Here is a 25,245-nt window from a genome sequence, read left to right as displayed (position 1 = left end):
AAAAACCGCACAGGAAATGTGAAACATGTATTTCTTCATGGTTTGTTCATCTGTGTTACAAAGTGCAGCTGTAACCTTTCATATATGAATAAAACCTCACAGGAAATGCAAATGAATGTAAGTATATAGCAACAGCCTGTCTATAGCAACACCCTGGCAATTATATATCTAAAGTTTTTCTACACTTCTCACTGGTGTGTGTGTGCTTGTGTTCACTTATAGACCATACAGGCACCTGGTTGAGATTCCACCATGTTAGGACCGTTTGTCTAAGTCTGCAGATGTATTTCTTCCACTGTGTCAGTAGCTATGAGAATAAAGGCTAACCCAGCGGACAAAACTGGTTGAAATGGCATCATAATTCATATAAAACTAGTTGTAAAGACGTCATTTCAACCAGTTTTGCACACTGTAAAATTCACTTTCTGCACCTCAGTAACATGGGCTGCCTATGACTAGGGGCTGGAGTTTTCCATTGGTCAGGAAAAACTCCTGGTTGTAACTATGTTCCGGGGTGAATGGCCGTCGTCCTCTTGATCCTTGGCGTCGGCAGCTTTCAGATTATTTTATAAAATGCTCCAGGTCTGTGTCTCAATAGTTTTAACTAGCTTCCTTTCCTTGTATCCTTTCCTGTTTCCATAGTTTCCTTTCCTTGAGTCTTCATGATGGTTCAGGTCCATGATGGTTCAGGACATGACAGGACAAGTGAAAGCAATATGGATGAAACCAGTCCTTTTAATAATCACTGAAAATAAAGGAAGATGAGACAACCAAAGCGAGCAATTTTATAGTATAGGGACACAACCCATGTTTCAAGCAGCACTGCAGCAGCACAAGCAGGAGCAGAAGCAGTGCTGGTTGGCTTCTATCTTAAGAGTATGTGAACATATGCTAATATTCTATCAGACCCATACTGCCTCTATAGCTAACTACCCCTTTTCCCTGATTAATTGCACAGCATGTAAGAGGATTTGCCAAGTTGAAGACCCTGTTGACATCTGTGACTTTGCAATGACAGTGGTCTAATAGGCTAATGCCTAGGCCTATATTGGATGAGGGGTTACCCTAAGACTTCCTGTCTCTAATGTAAATCTCGCTGAGTAATAGGCCTAATGGGTGAGGGGTTAGGGTTAGGATAAGATAAGATAGATAGTGTAAACTCAGATGGGCCACTATAAATCTACTGTAGGCCTGTCATATTTCAATAGAAAACAATATCAATTGATTGTCTATCTTTCATACCAATAAACACATGAATACAAAAAGAATCTACAGGCCAAGTGAAAAAATATTCATAAACCGTTATAGCTGGAAATATAATTACAAAGTACAAACCATTGAATAATAGCCTACAACTCCCTAAACTCTTTGCATGATCGGCCTTGACAACCGTCCAATCCGCGTCATGACAGCTCCGCACGTGACTCTGGGTGAAGTTCTTCCTGAGAGAGCGGTGCAAAACAGACTGACAAATTCAGGAACGGAGAATTGCAGTTTGTGGGTAAGTAATACAAATTACGAGAAAAATACCCCGGCGAATACATTTTGTCGTCTTTTCGGCAGCTGTTGGTTGATGTTACGTTGTGCTGAGACGAGAGAAACGGTCGTATTTGTATTCTAAAGTAGCTGTCGGGTTGTGTCTTGGGCCTTCGCTATTTCCTGGTCGCTGCTCGTGAGCTTATTCTATGATGTCTATGGATGTGATGCACTGGCTCGAGTTTTGGCTTTGCGCTCGTGCTGGAATGGGGCAGGGGCAAAGTTGTAAAAGTTGTGTTATCGTGTGTTTGAAGCCTTTATTTTGGAAACATTCATTTCAATTGGTGGTTATTTTTTGTGTTTACAATGTTATTTGTGCTGTAATGTCTATAGTATTGAAGCAGAATGTTTTTTATCAGCGCAACATTGAAGCTAGTTTTGCATTCCATTTCTCCTACACCTCACTTGATTATGGGGATCGGCTAGTCAGCAAGCAGGAATTACAAGTAAAGTCAGTTAGAATACAAAATGATACTGAAATGATTAGCGTGATATGGTTTCAATTCAAAACATGATTCGTTTCCCATATTGTTGCATTGTAAGTCTCACTTCACTTATGACAGTCCCGTGCTAGTACTACTTTGTTGCTATTTGCCACTCACACTGGATATAAATGGAAAGTAGGAAAGTTTTCATGCTGTTGCAATGATGCATGTAACACCAGTGATACATTGTATCATATTAGCGTCGTCCATGAAAATATAGTCATCGTGATAATAGCTTTTAATCTCAGTTTGAAAATGAACATTATGTAATCATTAACGTTACAGACTTAATGTGGATATTTTTTAGCACATAAATGTATCAAAATTGTTTTTCATATTGCATTCATCGAAAGAGGATATCAGAACATTGAATATAGGACAGAATGCTTGACCCAAATGGCACCCTATTCCCCATATGGTGCACTAATTTTGACCAGGGTCCATAGTACTCTGGTCAAAAGTATTGCACTATATAGGGAATATGGTGCCATTTGAGATGTAAACCAGTGTTTGACCCACTTGCAGCATCAGCCTACAGTATGATAATATCAACAAAAATGCATGGTATTGATTTGGCCCTATTCTACAGGGGAGGTGTGTGTGTCTGTCTGTCTGTGTCTCTCTGTTGTGTATGTGTGATGGATTGAATAGATAAGAGTAGTTTGTAGTGACGTACTGTATGATGAGGCTTGCTAAACTAGGGCAGCCCCCTTGTGCCCTCTCCCACCGCCTCCCACCCTCCATGTCACTTACTTAACCACAGTAGCTGTCAAATATACTGAACAAAATATAAACGCAACAATTTCAAAGATTTTGCTCAGATACAGTTCATATAAGGAAATCACTCAATTTAAATAAATAAATTAGGCCCTAATCTATGGATTTCACATGACTGGGCAGGGGAGCAGCCATGGGTGGGCCTGGGAGGGCATAGGCCCACCCACTTGGGAGCCACGCCCACCCACTGGGGAGCCAGGGCCAGCCAATCAGAATTAGTTTTTCCCCACAAAAGGGCATTATTACAGACATAAATAGTCCTCAGCACCACCCCTCCCCCCTCTGACGATCCTGCAGGTGAAGAAGCCGAATGTGGAGGTCCTGGGCTGGCGTGGTTACATGTGGTCTGCAGTTGTGAAGCCGGTTGGACATACTGACACATTCTCTAAAACGACAGGAGGCAGTTTATGGTCGAGAAATTAACATTACATTCTCTGGAAACGGCTCTGGTGGAAATACCTGCAGTCAGCATGCCAATTGCACGCTCCCTCAAAACTTGAGACATCTGTGGCATTGTGTTGGTGACAAAACTGCACATTTTAGTGGCCTTTTATTGTCCCCAGCACAAGGTGCACCTGTGTAATGATCAGGCTGTTTAATCAGCTTCTTAATATGCCACACCTGTCAGATGGATGGATTATCTTGACAAAGGATCAAATGTTCACTAACAGGGATGTAAACAAATGTGGGCACAACATTTGAGAGAAATCAACGTTCTGTGCATATGGAACATTTCTGGGATCTTTTATTTCAGCTCATGAAACATGGGACCAGCACTACATGTTGCGTTTTATATTTTTGTTCAGTGTATATATTTGTGTGTGTCTGTGTCTTTGCGTGTGTGTGTGTCAAACGTTATAAATAGGGATGCTCTTCGTCTCGACTCAGCGTAGCACTACCTCATTGGTACAGTATGTTGACGTGACCCGATGTTGCTATATCAGATATAGAGACTGGCACTTTCAATGAAATGATTCATGTCCTGACATACCTTTTTAGCATTTATATAGGCCTAGCCATTGAAGAATGTAACCTATAAATGCCTCATAAGCTTAGCTCACCTGACACACCAATCAGAACCCAAAATATAAGCTTGTTTTACTCCATTGCTTCTAAACAATATAATAAGCAAACACTGTATAGTTTCAAAACATGGTTAAAACGATCATTTTGTTCCCATGGATGGTCTGTCCTTGCATCCATATGAAGTTGAGAGTGGTTAGACCTACATTTCCCCATCCCTCAGCTGTTTACCAAACAGGTGGCTGGTTGACTGCTGTGTTCTTTTTTCGAATCCCGGATTGCCCCTTTAAACTGACATGGTTGGTTGGTTTGATATTCCGGTGCTGGAATGAACCAGGCTGAACTAGGCTATATGATGCTAAATATAACTCAAGTGGTCACTACTTCAAACTGTAATAGCTGCTCCTTGAGATGAGCGGTTTGATTTGTGTGGTCTAGTGTGTGTGTGTGTTAGGATAGGGGTTTCAAATAATTTCACTATTCGAATAGTATCATACATTTTTGTTGGATATCAGATATCCAAGGCAACTCGGCTACAGCCAAGGCTAGCTAACTTGTAGCAGCCACAATGTTATTTATCACATCTCCTGAGTGGCGCAGTGGTCTAAGGCACTGCATCGCAGTGCTAACTGTGCCACTAGAGATCCTGGTTCGAATCCAGGCTCTGTCGCAGCCGGCCGCGACCGGGAGACTCATGGGCGGCGCACAATTGGCCCAGCGTCATCCGGGGTAGGGGAGGGAATGGCCGGCAGGGATGTAGCTCAGTTGATAGAGCATGGCGTTTGCAACGCCAGGGTTGTGGGTTCGATTCCCACGGGGGGCCAGTATAAAAAAAATATATATATATATATATGTATTCACTAACTGGTAAGTCGCTCTGGATAAGAGCGTCTGCTAAATGACTAAAATGTAAATAACAATGCCTGTCTTGACTGGAGTAGCCTAGAGAAGCTAGCTAGCTAAGCTAATTGAGGCCACATGCTGCGCTTTCTCCCAACCCCATTCAGATAAAACAACAGCATACCTGTTGGTTGCTCATTGTAGCCTACTTCTAATTTCGCTAACTTTTAATTCCGTAATTGTATTCCATCTCGCATTGCATTAGTGAACGCTCACTCCATTTGCTACACATTGAGCCGCTTTGATTGGCCAACATAAACAACAAGCTACCTCTCTCTCTATATATATCGCTAACTCTCTCCGTTCTGTGTGTGTGTGTTTTATTGTGGTTTGCAACATGCATGTCATAAAAGCTACATTGAAAAGTTTGTTTTATTAAATTAATAATTTGACATTTTTCTCTCAGCCTCCTGGCAAAATATGTAGAATTGCAGGAAATTGCTTTAAAACAGCTACATTTTGTCACTGCGGTCAACAGGAGGGCCTCAATTCTTCGGTCGGCGACCACACCATTGGCCATACTCATGGCCACGCCCACCACCTAAGCTCCATTTTGATCGAGAAAGAAACCTGGGTATATTTTTGTATGTAACAATGTCACATGGATATTTTGATTTAATGTAGAAAGGTTTTTCTGTGTTAAAATCAGATTAAAATAGGCCTATTTTTCTGGCAAAAATTAATACACACACAAGTATTAGAATCCTAACGTCCATTTGGATATTTGAATAACCGTGCACATCCGTAGTGTGTGTGTGTTTTCTATATATTTCCCAGTTTGATTCATAGTTGTGTGTGTTGATATACAATGAGTGTTCAAAACATCAGGAACACCTGCACTGAAACACTTTCCATGACAGACTGACCAGATTTAAGTGCATTTGAACGGGGTATGGTAGTAGGTGCCAGGCGCACCGGTTTGAGTGTGTCAAGAACTGCAACGCTGCTGGGTTTTTCACGCTCAACAGTTTCCTGTGTGTATCAAGAATGGTCCACCACCCAAAGGACATCCAGCCAACTTGACACAACTGTGGGAAGCATTGAAGTCAACATGGGCCAGCATCCATGTGGAATGCTTTCGACACCTTCTAGAGTCCATGCCCCAATGATTTGAGGCTGCTCTCAAACACCTTCCCAATTAATTGTTGACTGCAAAGTAGGCCTATTTGGCAGAATGATATCATGATGATTTGTATCAATCGCGGGGTTTATTTTGTATATATATAGTTGAAGTCGGAAGTTTACGTACACTCGTTTTTCAACCACTCCACAAATTTCTTGTTAACAAACTATAGTTTTGGCAAGTCGGTTAGGACATCTACTTTGTGCATGACACAAGTAATTTTTCCAACAATTATTTACAGACTGATTATTTCACTTATAATTCACTGTATCACAATTCCAGTGAGTCAGATGTTTACATACACTAAGTTGACTGTGCCTTTAAACAGCTTGGAAAATTCCAGAAAAGTATGTCTTTAGAAGCTTCTGATAGGCTAATTGACATAATTTGAGCCAATTGGAGGTGTACCTGTGGATGTATTTCAAGGCCTACCTTCAAACTCAGTGCCTCTTTGCTTGACATCATGGGAAAATCAAAAATAAATCAGCCAAGACCTCAGAAAATGTTTTGTAGACCTCCACAAGTCTGGTTCATCCTTGGGAGCAATTTCCAAATGCCTGAAGGTACCACGTTCATCTGTAGAAACAATAGTACGCAAGTATAAACACCATGGGACCACGCAGCGTCATACCGCTCAGGAAGGAGATGCATTCTGCCTCCTAGAGATGAACATACTTTGGTGCGAAAAATGCAAATCAATCCCAGAACAACAGCAAAAGACCTTGTGAAGATGCTGGAGGAAACAGGTAAAAAAGTATCTATATCCACAGTAAAACGCGTCCTATATCGATATAACCTGAAAGGCTGCTCAGCAAGGAAGAAGCCACTGCTCCAAAACCGCCATAAAAAGCCAGACTACGGTTTGCAACTGCACATGGGGACAAAGATCGTACTTTTTTGAGAAATTTCCTCTGGTCTGATGAAACGAAAATATAACTGTTTTTCCATAATGACCATCGTTATGTTTGGAGGAAAAAGGAGGATGCTTGCAAGCCGAAGAACACCATCCCAACCGTGAAGCATGGGGGTGGCAGCATCATGCTGTGGGGGTCTTTGCTACAGGAGGGACTGGTGCACTTCACAAAATAAATGGCATCATGAGGAAGGAAAAATTATGTGGATATATGGAAGGAACATCTCAAGACATCAGTCAGGAAGTTAAAGCTTGAAAATTTGTGGGCAGAACTGAAAAATCGTGTGCAAACCTGACTCAGTTACACCAGCTCTGTCAGGAGGAATGGGCCAAAATTCACCCAACTTATTGTGGGAAGCTTGTGGAAGGCTACCCGAAACGTTTGACCCAAGTTAAACAATTTAAAGGCAATGCTACCAAATACTAATTGAGTGTATGTAAACTTCTGACCCACTGGGAATGTGATGAAAGAAATAAAAGCTGAAATAAATAATTCTCTCTACTATTATTCTGACATTTCACATTCTTAAAATAAAGTGGTGATCCTAACTGACCTAAGACAGGGAATTTTTACTAGGATTAAATGTCAGGAATTGTGAAAAACTGAGTTTAAATGTATTTTGCTAAGGTGTATGTAAATTTCCGACTTCAACTTTATGTATGTACAGTGGGGAGAACAAGTATTTGATACACTGCCGATTTTGCAGGTTTTATCTACTTACAAAGCATGTAGAGGTCTGTAATTTTTATCATATGTACACTTCAACTGTGAGAGACGGAATCTAAAACAAAAATCCAGAAAATCACATTGTATGATTTTTAAGTAATTAATTTGCATTTTATTGCATGACATAAGTATTTGATACATCAGAAAAGCAGAACTTAATATTTGGTACAGAAACCTTTGTTTGCAATTACAGAGATCATACGTTTCCTGTAGGTCTTGACCAGGTTTGCACACACTGCAGCAGGGATTTTGGCCCACTCCTCCATACAGACCTTCTCCAGATCCTTCATGTTTCGGGGCTGTCGCTGGGCAATACGGACTTTCAGCTCCCTCCAAAGATTTTCCATTGGGTTCAGGTCTGGAGACTGGCTAGGCCACTCCAGGACCTTGAGATGCTTCTTACTGAGCCACTCCTTAGTTGCCCTGGCTGTGTGTTTCGGGTCGTTGTCATGCTGGAAGACCCAGCCACGACCCATCTTCAATGCTCTTACTGAGGGAAGGAGGTTGTTGGCCAAGATCTCGCGATACATGGCCCCATCCATCCTCCCCTCAATACGGTGCAGACGTCCTGTCCCCTTTGCAGAAAAGCATCCCCAAAGAATGATGTTTCCACCTCCATGCTTCACAGTTGGGATGGTGTTCTTGGGGTTGTACTCATCCTTCTTCTTCCTCCAAACACGGCGAGTGGAGTTTAGACCAAAAAGCTCTATTATTGTCTCATCAGACCACATGACCTTCTCCCATTCCTCCTCTGGATCATCCAGATGGTCATTGGCAAACTTCAGACGGGCCTGGACATGCGCTGGCTTGAGCAGGGGGACCTTGCGTGCGCTGCAGGATTTTAATCCATGATGGCGTAGTGTGTTACTAATGGTTTTCTTTGAGACTGTGGTCCCAGCTCTCTTCAGGTCATTGACCAGGTCCTGCCGTGTAGTTCTGGGCTGATCCCTCACCTTCCTCATGATCATTGATGCCCCACGAGGTGAGATCTTGCATGGAGCCCCAGACCGAGGGTGATTGACCATCATCTTGAACTTCTTCCATTTTCTAATAATTGCGCCAACAGTTGTTGCCTTCTCACCAAGCTGCTTGCCTATTGTCCTGTAGCCCATCCCAGCCTTGTACAATTATCCCTGATGTCCTTACACAGCTCTCTGGTCTTGGCCATTGTGGAGAGGTTGGAGTCTGTTTGATTGAGTGTGTGGACAGGTGTCTTTTATACAGGTAACGAGTTCAAACAGGTGCAGTTAATACAGGTAATGAGTGGAGAACAGGAGGGCTTCTTAAAGAAAAACTAACAGGTCTGTGAGAGCCGGAATTCTTACTGGTTGGTAGGTGATCAAATACTTATGTCATGCAATAAAATGCAAATTAATTACTTTAAAACCATACAATGTGATTTTCTGGATTACAGACCTCTACATGCTTTGTAAATAGGAAAACCTGCAAAATCGGCAGTGTATCACATACACACACACACACACACACACACACACACACACACACACACAGTTCATTTGGAAAGTATTCAGACCCCTTGACTTTTTCCACTTTTTGTTATGTTACAGCCTCATTCTAAAATGGATTAAATAATTGTTTTCCTCATCAATCTACACACAATACCCCATAATGACAAAGCAAAAACTGGTTTTTAGAATGTTTGGCACATTTATAAAAATAAAAAAAACTGAAATACACAGTTTCCCGGACCAGTGTTCTCTTCATTCAGGACAGTAGCTTTTAGTTGGCACTGGCCCGGTGTGCCACTGTTAAATTTATTTGAATGTCAAGCCCTGCAGTGGCATGCTAATTTAAAAGATGGCTGTTCTTAGTCATTATTAGCCTGGTTCTGTATGGAATGCACGGCACATTATGGTATACAGGTCAGGTCATTATCGACAATAAAAAATGGTTGCCACCAAATCATGTGCTTGTGCCATCAACTGAAAAAGTTGGTACACAAACACCTGCTCTTGACATATCTCGTCATCGTGATGGAACACACATTGGTACTTTCCCTTTCATTGCATCATATGTGCTGTTGGAAAGAGGACAGCAGGGAAGAGCAGAACGCATTTTGTTGCCGCGTGCGTACGCCGTGTGAGAGAAGCAGCAGAAAAGTCACTTTTTAAGCTACGTTATTAACCTGAGCTGATACAGCACGAGAGGAGGGAGAGAGGTGCCGCTCCAGCAACCAACCAAGCCGACTCGCGCTACAGTAGACTAATAGCTGCCATAGCTAGGTTATTTATCATAAAATATGATTACGTAGTATCATGCTCCTCTGTAGCTCAATTGGTAGAGCATGGCGCTTGTAACGCCAGGGTAGTGGGTTCGATCCCCGGGACCACCCATACGTAAAAATGTATGCACACATGACTGTAAGTCGCTTTGGATAAAAGCGTCTGCTAAATGGATTATTATTATTATTATATTATTATTATCTGTCTTGGACTGCATCAAACTGGGACGAGAAGCTAGTTAAGCTAGCTAACGTTAGCTAGCTAGGCTAACTGAGGCTGCAGTGCATGCACTTTCTCATCCTACAACTTTTAATTCCGTAATTTTAATTACATCTTCCATTAATTTATATATCTCCTAACGTTTGCCACACACTGTGCGAAGCTCTATGACTGTAGCCTATTGTAGCTTTGATGAATTATGATTGGCCAACAACAAGCTACACGCGCCACGCTCCACTCTCGTGAAAAGCAAGAGCAGCAGCATAAATAATAACATTTCTCTCTCTCTCTAGTGCAGCAGTTTCGGATCTGTACGGGCCCTTCCGGACAAGTCAGTTAAAATTACACATACCCGTGACAATCATATCAGATCTGACCCAGAACCGTGACATTATTTAGAATTCTGGATCCGGTCCCTCTCGGGTATTCGGGTACAGGTGGATCCGTGAAGACCTCTAATTTGGTTCTTCTTTTTGGGGCTAACCAAGAGTGGCAACAGTCCCAATGACTTTATTCATCGATATTGATATCTTACGTTTGTTCTCTGACCTCTCTCCCTCCCTCCACTCCTTCCATCCCCCCATCTTCTCCATCTCCTCTTCTCTCCTCCTGTAGAGTCAGTGGAAGAAGTACTCATGGCCTCTGCTTCAATACCAGTCTACAACCCCTCTAATAACCCCCTGGAGAACAGCTCTAGTCAGAATGTAAGGATCTCGATCTCTTGCTCGCTTCTCTTTCCCTTCTCTCTCTGTCTTTCTCTATTTCAATTCAAAGGGCTTTATATACATGTTATCGCTAACTCTCTCTGTTCTGTGTGTGTGTCCAGTGTGTTTTTGTTGTGCTTTGCAGCATATATGATTAACTGTACTGATACCGTACTACCGACCATATCTAATAAGCTGTTTCAGTGGTCAGGCTGAGCAGTAAAGATGATGGTGCCTTCACACGCTAATACACACACACACACTCATCTCTCTCACAAACTCAAATGCATTCACGCATCCCTCTACACCAGGATTCCCCAATAGGCAGCCCGCAGGTGATTTTATTTGGCCCCACAAGTTTTCTTAGCAAAAAGTTCTAACTTTGTCATTATGAGGTATTGTGTGTAGGGTGATGATGGGGGGAAAAATAATTGAATCCATTTGAGAATAAGGCTGTAACGTAACAAAATGTGGAAAAAGGGAAGGTGTCTGAATACTTTCCGAATGCACTGTATTTATAATTATGTTCCGACCGTCCGCTCCAGAAAAATGGGGACGTTGCTGAATATAATTGCGAGCTCCTGCTCTACACACACACACACACACACTCTCCCACCCACCTCCATACACACATTCGTTGCCAAGCGCCTGAATCACAAATCCATATTCGGTATTCTGTTCAGTAGTGATGGGGGGAAAACATCGATACAGTTACATTTCGGGATATTATTCTTAACGATATATTGTTTTGACAATATCGCAATATTTTTCTTGTGCTTGTTTGGCTGTACCTGCACCGAAACTCAAATGTTTTCCTTTAAAGTTTGTTCTCGCTATTTTTAAATAGGGAGCCAATTTGTTTTCAGCACTTTAATTTCCTTGACTGATCAAAACTCATTTTCTCATGCTCTCTCTTGTCCCTCTGCAGCAGACATATGGTGAGCAATATGTTTGGAACATCGAATCGCAATTAAATTACAGTATCGAATCGCAATACATATCATATCTGCACCTAAGTATCATGGTTTTTTCCCCTGATCAATCTACACACAATACCCCATAATGACAAAGCCAAAACAGGTTTTTAGAAAAACTGAAATAACACATTTACATAAGTATTCAGACCCTAGTACTTTATTGAAGCACCTTTGGCAGCGATTACAGCCTCGATTCTTCTTGGGTATGACGCTACAAGTTTGGCACACCTGTATTTGGGGAGTTTCTCCAATTCTTCTCTGCAGATCCTCTCAAGCTCTGTCAGTTTGGATGGGGAGCGTCGCTGCACTGCTATTTTCAGGTCTCTCCAGAGATATTCGATCAGGTTCAAGTCCGGGCTCTGGTTGGGCCACTCAAGGACATTCACAGACTTGTCCCTAAGCCACTCCTGCATTGTTTTGGCTGTGTGCTTGGTTGTTGTCCTGTTGGAAGGTGAACCTTCGCCCCAGTCTGAGGTCCTGAGCACGCTGGAGCAGGTGTTCATCTTGGTTTCATCAGACCAGAGAATCTTGTTTCTCATGGTCTGAGAGTCCTTTAGGTGCCTTTTTGTCAAACTCCAAGCGGGCTGTCATGTGCCTTTTACTGAGGAGTGGCTTCCGTCTGGCCACTCTACCATAAAGGCCTGATTGGTGGAGTGCTGCAGAGATGGTTGTCCTTCTGGAAGGTTCTCCCATCTCCACAGAGGAACTGGAGCTCTGTCAGAGTGACCATCGGGTTCTTGGTCACCTCCCTGACCAAGGTCATTCTCCCTCGATTGCTCAGTTTGGCCAGGTGGCCAGCTCTAGGAAGAGTCTTGGTGGTTCCAAACTTCTTCCATTTAAAAATGGAGGCCACTGTGTACTTGGGGACCTTCAATGCTGCAGACATTTTTTGGTTCCCTTCCCCAGATCTGTACGGCGACACAATCCTGTCAAGGAGCTCTATGGACAATTCCTTCAACTTCATGGCTTGGTTTTTGCTCTGACATGCACTGTCAACTGTGGGACCTTATATAGACAGGTGTGTGCCTTTCCAAATCATGTCCAATCAATTGAATTTACAACAGGTGGACTCCAATCAAGTTGTAGAAACATCTCAAGGATGATCAATGGAAACAAGATGCACCTGAGCTTTAATTTAGAGTCTCATAGCAAAGGGTCTGAATACTTATGTAAATAAGGTCTTTCTGTTTTTTTATATTTTTTATGAATTAGCATACATTTCTAAAAACCTGTTTTCGCTTATGGGGTTTTGTGAGATTGAGGAAAATAATTAATTTAATCAATTTTAGAATAAGGCTGTAACGTAACAATTTGGAAAAAGTGAAGGGGTCTGAATACTTTCCCCAGTGCACTGTATATTATCGTGAGGTCCCTGGCAATTCCCAGCCCTGCTGTTCAATGGATGGCCCTTAAGGCCTGATAACAACACACACACACACACACACACACACACACACACACACACACACAAAAAAGGTCTACACTGACTATAGCCCATTCTCTGTAAACTCTACTCCGTGACCAAACTTTTAAACCAGGATTTTCCTAGGTTGCTACTGTTACTAGCTACTGTTGGTTAGCCTCTTCTGTCATTTAAGTTATGGTGTCTCTACCTGACATCCATAGACAGTAGTGCTGTCTTACCCGCCGCTGTGTTGAAAGCTCTCATGTAGGAACTCTGTCTGTCTGTGCAGCTCTGGCAACCAGCATGAAAGCAATGGGTCGCTGACCCTTTCGTCATTTTGTAGCATGTCGTTTTTGTAGATCATGTGTGTCAGTTGGGTAGAATTTTGGAAACGTTCCTAAGTTCATCCAGGATAGTGTACAAAGGATTGAGTTTTTGTCTACAGAGGCCCTCTTTCACAGATTACTCATTCCTATTGGCTCTCGAATCAGGAAGTCCCTGAGTGGCTGCCAATAAAAACAGTGCTCTTATAGCATTGAATGTTGAGGGTTTTCCATGCAAAACAAATGACTGCTAGGTACAGTACTATGGACACAAGTGTGGCTTTGTCGAGACCTAGGGAGGCCAGACGCCAAAGGAAACAGTGCCCCTTGCTAGACACACACACACAAACAATCTCGCACATGCATACACACACACACACACACAAGGCACACTCTCTCTTGCACATGCGGATGTACACATACTAAACAGTAGCCTCAATCTCACTCTCTTTCTCTCCCTCTCTCTCTCACATACAGTTGAAGTCGGAAGTTTACATACGCTTAGGTTGGAGTCATAAACTTGTTTTTCAACCACTCCCCAAATTTCTTTTTAACAAACTATAGTTTTGGCAAGTTGGTTAGGACATCTACTTTGTGCATGATACAAGTAATTTTTCCAACAATTGTTTACAGACAGATTATTTCACCTATAATTCGCTGTATCACAATTCCAGTGGGTCAGAAGTTTACATACTCTAAGTTGACTGTGCCTTTAAACAGCTTGGAAAATTCCAGAAAATGATGTCTTTAGAAGCTTCTGATAGGCTAATTGACATCATTTGAGTCAATTGGAGGTGTACCTGTGGATGTATTTCAAGGCCTAACTTCAAACTCAGTGCCTCTTTGCTTGACATCATGGGAAAATCAAAAGAAATCAGCCAAGACCTCAGAAAAAAAATTGTAGACTTCCACAAGTCTGGTTCATCCTTGGGAGCAATTTCCAAACGCCAGAAGGTACCAAATTTATCTGTACAAACAATAGTATGCAAGTATAAACACCATGGGACCACGCAGCCGTCATACCACTCAGGAAGGAGACGCGTTCTGTCTCCTAGAGATGAACGTACTTTGGTGCGAAAAGTGCAAATCAATCCCAGAACAACAGCAAAGGACCTTGTGAAGATGCTTGAGGAAACAGGTACAAGAGTGTCTATATCCACAGTAAAATGAGTCCTATATCGACATAACCTGAAAGGCCGCTCAGCAAGGAAGAAGCCACTGCTCCAAAACCACCATAAAAAAGCCAGACTACGGTTTGCAACTGCGCTTGGGGACAAAGATCGTACTTTTTGGAGAAATGTCCTCTGGTCTGATGAAACAAAAATAGAACTGTTTGGCCATAATGACCATTGTTACAGTGAGGGAAAAAAGTATTTGATCCCCTGCTGATTTTGTACGTTTGCCCACGGACAAAGAAATGATCAATCTATAATTTTAATGGTAGGTTTATTTGAACAGTGAGAGACAGAATAACAACAAAAATCCAGAAAAACGCATTTCAAAAATGTTAAATTTATTTGCATTTTAATGAGGGAAATAAGTATTTGACCCCCTCTCAATCAGAAAGATTTCTGGCTCCCAGGTGTCTTTTATACAGGTAACGAGCTGAGATTAGGAGCACACTCTTAAAGGGAGTGCTCCTAATCTCAGTTTGTTACCTGTATAAAAGACACCTGTCCACAGAAGCAATCAATCAATTAGATTCCAAACTCTCCACCATGGCCAAGACCAAAGAGCTCTCCAAGGATGTCAGGGACAAGATTGTAGACCTACACAAGGCTGGAATGGGCTACAAGACCATCGCCAAGCAGCTTGGTGAGAAGGTGACAACAGTTGGTGCAATTATTCGCAAATGGAAGAAACACAAATTAACTGTCAATCTCCCTCGGCCTGGGGCTCTATGCAAGATCTCACCTCGTGGAGTTGCAATGATCATGAGAACGGTGAGGAATCAGCCCAGAACTACACGGGAGGATCTTGTCAATGATCTCAAGGCAGCTGGGACCATAGTCACCAAGAAAACAATTGGTAACACACTACGCCATGAAGGACTGAAATCCTGCAGCGCCCGCAAGGTCCCCCTGCTCAAGAAAGCACATATACAGGGCCGTCTGAAGTTTGCCAATGAACATCTGAATGATTCAGAGGAGAACTGCGTGAAAGTGTTGTGGTCAGATGAGACCAAAATCAGGCTCTTTGGCATCAACTCAACTCGCCGTGTTTGGAGGAGGAGCAATGCTGCCTATGACCCCAAGAACATCATCCCCACCGTCAAACATGGAGGAGGAAAAATTATGCTTTGGGTGTTTTTCTGCTAAGGGGACAGGACAACTTCAACGCATAAAAGGGACGATGGACGGGGCCATGTACCGTAAAATCTTGGGTGAGAACTCCTTCCCTCAGCCAGGGCATTGAAAATGGGTCTTGGATGGGTATTCCAGCATGACAATGACCCAAAACACACGGCAACAAAGGAGTGGCTCAAGAAGAAGCACATTAAGGTCCTGGAGTGGCCTAGCCAGTCTCCAGACCTTAATCCCATAGAAAATCTGTGGAGGGAGCTGAAGGTTTGAGTTGCCAAACGTCAGCCTCGAAACCTTAATGACTTGGAGAAGATCTGCAAAGAGGAGTGGGACAAAATCCCTCCTGAGATGTGTGCAAACCTGGTGGCCAACTACAAGAAACGTCTGACCTCTGTGATTGCCAACAAGAGTTTTGCCACCAAGTACTAAGTCATGTTTTGCAGAGGGGTCAAATACCTATTTCCCTCATTAAAATGCAAATCAATTTATAACATTTTTGGATTTTTTTGTTATTCTGTCTCTCACTGTTCAAATAAACCTACCATTAAAATTATAGACTGATCATGTCTTTGTCATTGGGAAAACGTACAAAATCAGCAGGGGATCAAATACTTTTTTCCCTCACTGTATGTTTGGAGGAAAAAGGGGGTGCTTGCAAGCCGAAGAACACCATCCCAACCGTGAAGCACGGGGGTGGCAGCATCATGCTGTGAGGGTGCTTTGCTGCAGGAGGGACTGGTGCACTTCACAAAATAGATGGCATCATGAGGAAGGAAAATTATGTGGATATATTGAAGCAACATCTCAAGACATCAGTCAGGAAGTTATAGCTTGGTCGCAAATGGGTCTTCCAAATGGACAATGACCCCAAGCATACTTCCAAAGTTGTTGCAAAATGGCTTAAGGACAACAAAGTCAAGGTATTGGAGTGGCCATCACAAAGCCCTGACCTCAAGCCTATAGAACATTTGTGGGCAGAACTGAAAAAGCATGTGCGAGTAAGGAAGCTTACAAACCTGACTAAGTTACACCAGCTCTGTCAGGAGGAATTGGCCAAAATTCACCCAACTTATTGTGGGAAGCTTGTGGAAGGCTACCCGAAACGTTTGACCCAAGTTAAACAATTTAAAGGCAATGCTACCAAATACTAATTGAGTGTATGTAAACTTCTGACCCACAGGGAATGTGATGAAAGAAATAAAAGCTTAAATAAATAATTCTCTCTACTATTATTCTGACATTTCACATTCTTAAAATAAAGTGGTGATCCTAAGACAGGGAATTCTTACTAGGATTAAATGTCAGGAATTGTGAAAAACTGAGTTTAAATGTATTTGGCTAAGGTGTATGTAAACTTCCGACTTCAACTGTACAGTACATCACTGAAGCTCTAGTAGTATTTAGTGTTTTATTAGTATCCCCATTAGCTGGTGCCAAGGCAGCTGCTACTCTTCCTGGGGTCCAAACAGGAACAAAACAATAGTCTACATCATAAATAGAACAATACATCATACAAGACATTGTGCAAATTTACACTGCTCCATTATTACAAATGTACAATATAAAATGTACAATATTACAACAATACAATATTACAATGTGTGTGTGAGTCTCTTTGCATTCCGCGTTGTACTGTGAGGTGTTGTTTTTACTGCTAGCTTGAGTTAGTTGATGTGGAAGAGTTCCATGTAGTCATGGCTCTATGTAGTACTGTGCGTTTCCCAGCCTCTGTTCTGGACATGGGGACGTGAAGAGACCCCTGGTGGCATGTCTTGTGGGGTATGTATGGGTGTCTGAGCTGTTAGTTAGCTGTTTGAACAGACAGTTCGGTGCTTTCAATACGTCAATACCTCTCACAAAGACAAGTAGTGATGCAGTCAATCTCTCCTCTACTTTGAGTCAGGAGAGATTGACATGCATGTTCTTGATATTAGCCCTCCGTGTACATCTAACGTCCACCTGTGCTGCTTTGTTCTGGGACAACTGTAATTTGCCTATGTCCTTCTTTGCAGCACTTGACCATATAACTGGGCGGTAGTCCAGGTGTAATAAAACCAGGGCCTGTAGGACTTGCTTTGTGGAATGTGATGTCAAAAAAGCAGAGCATCTCTTTATTATGGACAGACTTCTCCCCATCTTTACAGTGCCTTGCAAAAGTATTCATCCCCCTTGGCATTTTTCCTATTTTGTTGCATTACAACCTGTCATTTAAATTGATTTTTATTTGGATTTCATGTAATGGACATACACAAAATAGTCCAAATTGGTGAAGTGAAATTAAAAAAATAACTTGTTTCAAAAAAGTATAAAAAATAAATAATGGAAAAGTGGTGCGTGCATATGTATTCACCCCCTTTGCTCTGAAGCCCCTAAATAAGATCTGGTGCAACCAATTACCTTCAGAAGTCACATAATTAGTTAAATAAAGTCCACCTGTGTGCAATCTAAGTGTCACATGATCTCTGTATATATACAGCTGTTCTGAAAGGCCCCAGAGTCTGCAATACCACTAAGCAAGGGGCACCACCAAGCAAGCGGCACCATGAAGAACAAGGAGCTCTCCAAACAGGTCAGGGACAAAGTTGTGGAGAAGTACAGATCAGGGTTGTGTTATAAAAAAATATCCAAAACTTTTAACATCCCATGGAGCACCATTTAAATCCATTATTAAAAGATGGAAAGAATATGGCACCACAACAAACCTGCCAAGAGAGGGCTGCCCACCAAAACTTACGGACCAGGCAAGGAGTGTATTAATCAGAGAGGCAACAAAGAGACCAAAGATAACCCTGAAGGAACTGCAAAGCTCCTCATCGGAGATTGGAGTATCTGTCCATAGGACCACTTTAAGCCGTACACTCCACAGAGCTGGTTTTTACGGAAGAGTGGCCAGAAAAAAGTAATTGCTTAAAGAAAAAAATAAGCAAGCACGTTTGGTGTTCACCAAAAGGTATGTGGGAGACTCCCCAAACATATGGAGGAAGGTACTCTGGTCAGATGAGACTAGAATTGAGCTTTTTGGCCATCAAGGAAAACGCTATGTCTGCCACCCAACACCTCTCATCACCCCGAGAACACCATCCCCACAGTGAAGCATGGTGGTGGCAGCATCATGCTGTGGGGATGTTTTTCATCGACAGGGACTGGGAAACTGGTCAGAATTGAAGGAATGATAGATGGTGCTAAATACAGGGAAATTCTTGAGGGAAACCTGTTTCAGTCTTCCAGAGATTTGAGACTGGGAAGGAGGTTCACCTTCCAGCAGGACAATGACCCTAAGCATACTGCTAAAGCAACAGTCGAGTGGTTTAAGGGGAAACATTTAAATGTCTTGGAATGGCCTAGTCAAAGCCCAGACCTAAATCCAATTGAGAATCTGTGTTATGACTTAAAGATTGCTGTACACCAGCGGAACCCATCCAACTTGAAGGCGCTGGATCAGTTTTGCCTTGAAGAATGGGCAAAGATCCCAGTGGCTAGATGTGCCAAGTTTATAGAGACATACCCCACTCTACAAAGTATTGACTTTGGGGGGGGGTGAATAGTTATGCTCGCTCAAGTCTTCAGTTTTTTGGTCTTATTTCTTGTTTGTTTCACAAGAAAAAAGATTTTGCATCTTCAAAGTGGTAGGCATGTTGTGTAAATCAAATGATACAAACCCCCATCCATTTTAATTCCAGGTTGTAAGGCAACAAAATAGGAAAAATGCCAAGGGGGTGAATACTTTCGCCAGCAACTGTACATCCTTTGAATCTATATGTTTTGACCATGACAGTTTACAATCTAAGGTAACACCAAGTAATTTAGTCTCCTCAATATGTTCAACAGCCACACCATTTATTACCAGATTCAACTGAGGTCTAGAACTTAGGGAATGATTTGTACTAAATACAATGCTCTTAGTTTTAGAGATGTTCAGGACTAAGGCTCTTGCGGTGACCGTATTACCGCCACACCGGCAGACATGAGTCATGACAGTATGAAAATGTATGCACTCTGGATAAGAGCGTCTGCTAAATGACTATAAATGTAAAAATGACCACAGTAAAATTCAACGTGACTGTTAAGTCACGGTAATCTCCTCTTATGCACTCTGGACATGCTTTGTTAGTACCCAATTTGTTAACATACGCATATTAGAGCTTATGCATACGCATAGGCTTAGGACCCCAAGCACCCCCAAAAACTGAATTAAAATGATCATTATGCCGTTATACAATACATAGCCTACCGCATATTACGCATGGCAGAAAAACATAAAACTGATTAAAGATTTCTTTGGTATATAATTGGTCTAGCCTATACTCCAAAATTAAACACATTTGAGTAATTGCCTTTGAGTGTGCACTGTATTAATATGCATACTGAATGGAATGGTTACCTACCTTACGCTCCAAATTTCTATCCACAAGTCTGGGAGAGAACGTATAGCCCGAGGCGATGCTGTTGGTTCATTGATTGTGCAGGGCGGCTTACAGGTAGCCTACAATTATAGTGAAATTGAATTTGATTTTGAATATCCTAGTAATAGGATTTTTTAAAATAGATTTTCATAATTCATTGGGTGACACTTTACCTTGAGCTATACAGAATATATCACCACCATGCGTTTCCATCTTCTCCTCTCTCCTTTATTCCTTTCTCGAGCGTGCAGAGGGGTTGTCAACAGTTTAGTAAAATATGTGTTGCGAAAACATGTTAATATCAATGATAGTGTACATTAAATAGATTTATTAGACTTTATTAGACTTTTAAAAAATCTAGATGTTTGGAGACGCTAATCTTGTTTGTTAATTAAAGGTAAATTACCGTTAGACCGGCATACCTTTTTATTACAATAACTGGCTGACAAAATTTCATGACCGCCACATCCCTATTCAGGACCAGTTTATTACTGGCCACCCATTCCAAAACTGACTGCAACTCTTTGCTAAGAGTTTCAGTGACTTCATTAGCTGTGGTTGCTGATGCGTATACGGTTGAGGCATCAGCATACATGGACACACATGCTTTGTTTAATGCCAGTGGCACGTCATTGGTAAAAATAGAAAAGAGATCTGCCCTGCAGTACACCACACCCTACATGTTTGACATAAAAGAAGCTTCCATTAAAGAAAACCATCTGAGTTCTATTAGATACAGTGGGGAAAAAAAGTATTTAGTCAGCCACCAATTGTGCAAGTTCTCCCACTTAAAAAGATGAGAGAGGCCTGTAATTTTCATCATAGGTACACGTCAACTATCACAGACAAATTGAGAAAAAGAATTCCAGAAAATCACATTGTAGGATTTGTAATGAATTTATTTGCAAATTATGGTGGAAAATAAGTATTTGGTCACCTACAAACAAGCAAGATTTCTGGCTCTCACAGACCTGTAACTTCTTCTTTAAGAGGCTCCTCTGTCCTCTACTCGTTACCTGTATTAATGGCACCTGTTTGAACTTGTTATCAGTATAAAAGACACCTGTCCACAACCTCAAACAGTCACACTCCAAACTCCACTATGGCCAAGACCAAAGAGCTGTCAAAGGACACCAGAAACAAAATTGTAGACCTGCACCAGGCTGGGAAGACTGAATCTGCAATAGGTAAGCAGCTTGGTTTGAAGAAATCAACTGTGGGAGCAATTATTAGGAAATGGAAGACATACAAGACCACTGATAATCTCCCTCGATCTGGGGCTCCACGCAAGATCTCACCCCGTGGGGTCAAAATGATCACAAGAACGGTGAGCAAAAAAAAACTGAACCACACGGGGGGACCTAGTGAATGACCTGCAGAGAGCTGGGACCAAAGTAACAAAGCCTACCATCAGTAACACACTACGCCGCCAGGGACTCAAATCCTGCAGTGCCAGACGTGTCCCCCTGCTTAAGCCAGTACATGTCCAGGCCCGTCTGAAGTTTGCTAGAGTGCATTTGGATGATCCAGAAGAGAATTGGGAGAATGTCATATGGTCAGATGAAACCAAAATAGAACTTTTTGGTAAAAACTCAACTCGTCGTGTTTGGAGGACAAAGTTGCATCCAAAGAACACCATACCTACTGTGAAGCATGGGGGTGGAAACATCATGCTTTGGGGCTGTTTTTCTGCAAAGGGACCAGGACGACTGATCCGTGTAAAGGAAAGAATGAATGGGGCCATGTATCGTGAGATTTTGAGTGAAAACCTCCTTCCATCAGCAAGGGCATTGAAGATGAAACGTGGCTGGGTCTTTCAGCATGACAATGATCCCAAACACACCGCCCGGGCAACGAAGGAGTGGCTTCGTAAGAAGCATTTCAAGGTCCTGGAGTGGCCTAGCCAGTCTCCAGATCTCAACCCCATAGAAAATCTTTGGAGGGAGTTGAAAGTCCGTGTTGCCCAGCGACAGCCCCAAAACATCACTGCTCTAGAGGATATCTGCATGGAGGAATGGGCCAAAATACCAGCAACAGTTTGTGAAAACCTTGTGAAGACTTACAGAAAACGTTTGACCTGTGTCATTGCCAACAAAGGGTATATAACAAAGTATTGAGAAACTTTTGTTATTGACCAAATACTTATTTTCCACCATAATTTGCAAATAAATTCATAAAAAATCCTACAATGTGATTTTATGGAAATGTTTTTCTCATTTTGTCTGTCATAGTTGACGTGTACCTATGATGAAAATTACAGGCCTCTCTCATCTTTTTAAGTGGGAGAACTTGCACAATTGGTGGCTGACTAAATACTTTTTCCCCCCACTGTATATAGCGCTGAATCCACAATATGGCAGAGGTTTTAAAGCCATAATACTTTTTTTCTTCTACATGTTATGGTCAATAATATCAAAGGCTACACTGAAATCTAACAGTACAGCTCGCACAATCTTCTTATCAATTTCTTTCAACCAATCATCAGTAATTTGTGTGAGTGCAGTACATGTTGAGTGCCCTTACTGAAAGTCTTAATTTGTTTACAGAGAAAAACATTTTTACTCCTGAACTTATTTAGGCTTGCCATAACAAAGGTGCTGAATACTTATTAATTCAGGACATTTCAGCTTTTCATTTTTTATTTCATTTGTAAACATTTCTAAAAAACATAATTCAACCAATCTTAAAATTCTCCAAGCAATAAATATCATTGGCAGAAGTGATCCCAGAGAGAGCGAGAGAGGAGATAAAGAGTGTAATGTTTACTGTTAATTTTGTATTGTTTATTTCCCTTGTGTTTCTTGTCTATTTCAATTGCTTTGGCAATGTAAACATATGTTTCCCATGCCAATAAAACCCATTGAATTGAAAGAGAGACAACTTAAGATAGCGACATTTATAACTACTCTGGAACAATGCAAGTTGACACGGCTGGGGAGAGTAGGTTCTATATTTAGCCTCTCCTGTGACAACCCCAACAGGAATCTCCTCTCTACCACCTCTCCTGTTTATATTTACTGTAAACACTGACACACCACAATTTGGTGTGGGCGGAATACCGTATAAACAGTGCATTCGGAAAGTGTTCAGAACCCTTGACTTTTCCCACATTTTGTTACGTTACAGCCTTATTCTAAAATTGATTAAATAGTTTCCCCCCCCCCTCAATCTACACACAATACCCATAATGACAAAGCAAAAATATATTAAAAATAAATAACGGAAATATCAAATTTACAAAAGTATTCAACTTGACACACATGTATTTGGGGAGTTTCTCCCATTCTTCTCTGCAGATCCTCTCAAGCTCTGTCAGGTTGGATGGGGAGCGTCGCTGCACAGCTATTTTCAGGTCTCTCCAGAGATGTTCAGTCCGGTTCAAGTCTGGGCTCTGGCTGGGCCACTCAAGGACATTCAGAGACTTGTCCCTGCGTTGTCTTGGCTGTGTGCTTAGGGTCGTTGTCCAGTTGGAAGGTGAACCGTCTCCCACAGTCTGAGGTCCTGAGCGCTCTGGAGCAGGTTTTCATCAAGGATCTCTCTGTACTTTGCTCCGTTCATCTTTGCCTCGATCCTGACTAGTCTCCCTGCCGCTGAAAAACATCCCCACAGCATGATGCTGCCACCACCATGCTTCACCGTAGGGATGGTGCCAGGTTTCCTTCAGACGTGACGCTTGGCATTCAGGCCAAGGAGTTTCATCAGACCAGAGAATCTTGTTTCTCATGGTCTGAGAGTCCTTTGGGTGCCTTTTGGCGAACTCCAAGCGGGCTGTCATATGCCTTTTACTGAGTCCTGATTGGTGGAGTGCTGCAGAGATGGTTGTCCTTCTGGAAGGTTCTCCCATCTCCACAGAGGAAATCTGGAGCTCTGTCAGAGTGACCATCGGGTTCTTGGTCACCTCCCTGACCAAGGCCCTTCTCCCCCGATTGCTCAGTTTGGCCGGGCGGCCAGCTCTAGAAAGAGTCTCTTGGTGGTTCCAAACTTCTTCCATTTAAGAATGATGGAGGCCACTGTGTACTTGGGGACCTTCATTGCTGAAGACATTTTTTGGTACCCTTCCCCGGCTCTGTGCCTCGACACAATCCTGTCTTGGAGCTCTATGGACAATTCCTTCAACCTCATGGCTTGGTTTTTGCTCTGACATGCACTGTCAACTGTGGGACCTTTATATAGACAGGTGTGTGCCTTTCCAAATCATGTCCAATCAATTGAATTTACCACAGGTGGACTCCAATCAAGTTGTGGAAACATCTCAAGGATAATCAATGGAAACAGGATGCAACTGAGCTCAATTTCGAGTCTCATAGCAAAGGATCTGAATACTTTTATTCAGGTATTTCTGTTTTATTTTTAATAAATTAGCAAACATTTCTAAAAACCTGTTTTTTTACTTAATCCATTTTAGAATAAGGCTGTAACGTAACAATGTGGAAATTGTCAAGGGGTCTGAATACTTTCCGAAGGCAGTGTATATGGATGATTGATAAAGCCAGGCACATTTAACAGTTAGTCTATTGATTATAGACCTAATTAAGTTGAGGTTTCCTCTCTCCTCACTTTTCTTAGACAATTAACGCAAGGGACGTTTTCTAGTCTCCTAACTCCACTGATGCCTGCGCTGCATTGTTCTCAACACCAATATGCTGGTTAACTTTGATATTATGCACGTAGAGTCATGGTCTAGTAAAAGCCAATTCAACAGCCCACTGATGTGTTTCAGGACAGCGACCGCAATCCAACGCACTAGAAAGCGCGTTTGTTATAATATTCGTTTTATTAGTGTTGCACCATTGTTCTTACGTAATATAACCATATACAATTTCAGCAGCACATCTTAGAGTGATGTACTGTGCCATCCCCACGGCCTCCCCAATTGATTAGTCCACTCAGACAGGTGCGAATCAGACAAGTGTCTTGTACATCATTCATTTTTGTATACAGTTGAAGTCGGAAGTTTACATACACTTAGGTTGGAGTCATTTAAAAGCCAGTTTTCAACCACTCCACAAATATCTTTTTAACAAACTATAGTTTTGGCAAGTCCGTTAGGACATCTACTTTGTGCATGACACAAGTCATTTTCCCAACAATTGTTTACAGACAGATTATTTCACTTATAATTCACTATCACAATTCCAGTGGGTCAGAAGTTTACATACAGTGAGGGAAAAAAGTATTTGATCC

At 42.0% G+C, this 25,245-nt stretch overlaps 1 protein-coding gene across 3 annotated transcripts in view; it reads left to right on the top strand.

The window, feature by feature from the left end:
• The first annotated feature begins 1,430 nt into the window (after nt 1-1,430).
• LOC121571279 (myotubularin-like) overlaps nt 1,431-25,245 on the top strand; it is a 72,510-nt gene continuing 48,695 nt past the window's right edge. For 2 of the 3 annotated variants that reach the window (XM_041882654.2, XM_041882653.2), the window contains exons 1-2: nt 1,431-1,501; nt 10,562-10,650. In XM_041882654.2, the coding sequence (XP_041738588.1) occupies nt 10,582-10,650 (69 nt within the window). In that variant the 5' untranslated portion in view covers nt 1,431-1,501; nt 10,562-10,581. The remainder of the gene's footprint in view (nt 1,502-10,561; nt 10,651-25,245) is intronic. The other variant, XM_041882655.2, reaches the window with a different exon arrangement.

The sequence above is a fragment of the Coregonus clupeaformis genome, chromosome 8 (assembly GCF_020615455.1).
Source record: "Coregonus clupeaformis isolate EN_2021a chromosome 8, ASM2061545v1, whole genome shotgun sequence".
NCBI lineage: Eukaryota > Metazoa > Chordata > Actinopteri > Salmoniformes > Salmonidae > Coregonus > Coregonus clupeaformis.
The sequence above is the reverse complement of the archived record's forward strand: the minus strand, read 5'-3'. Positions and strand labels throughout refer to the sequence as shown.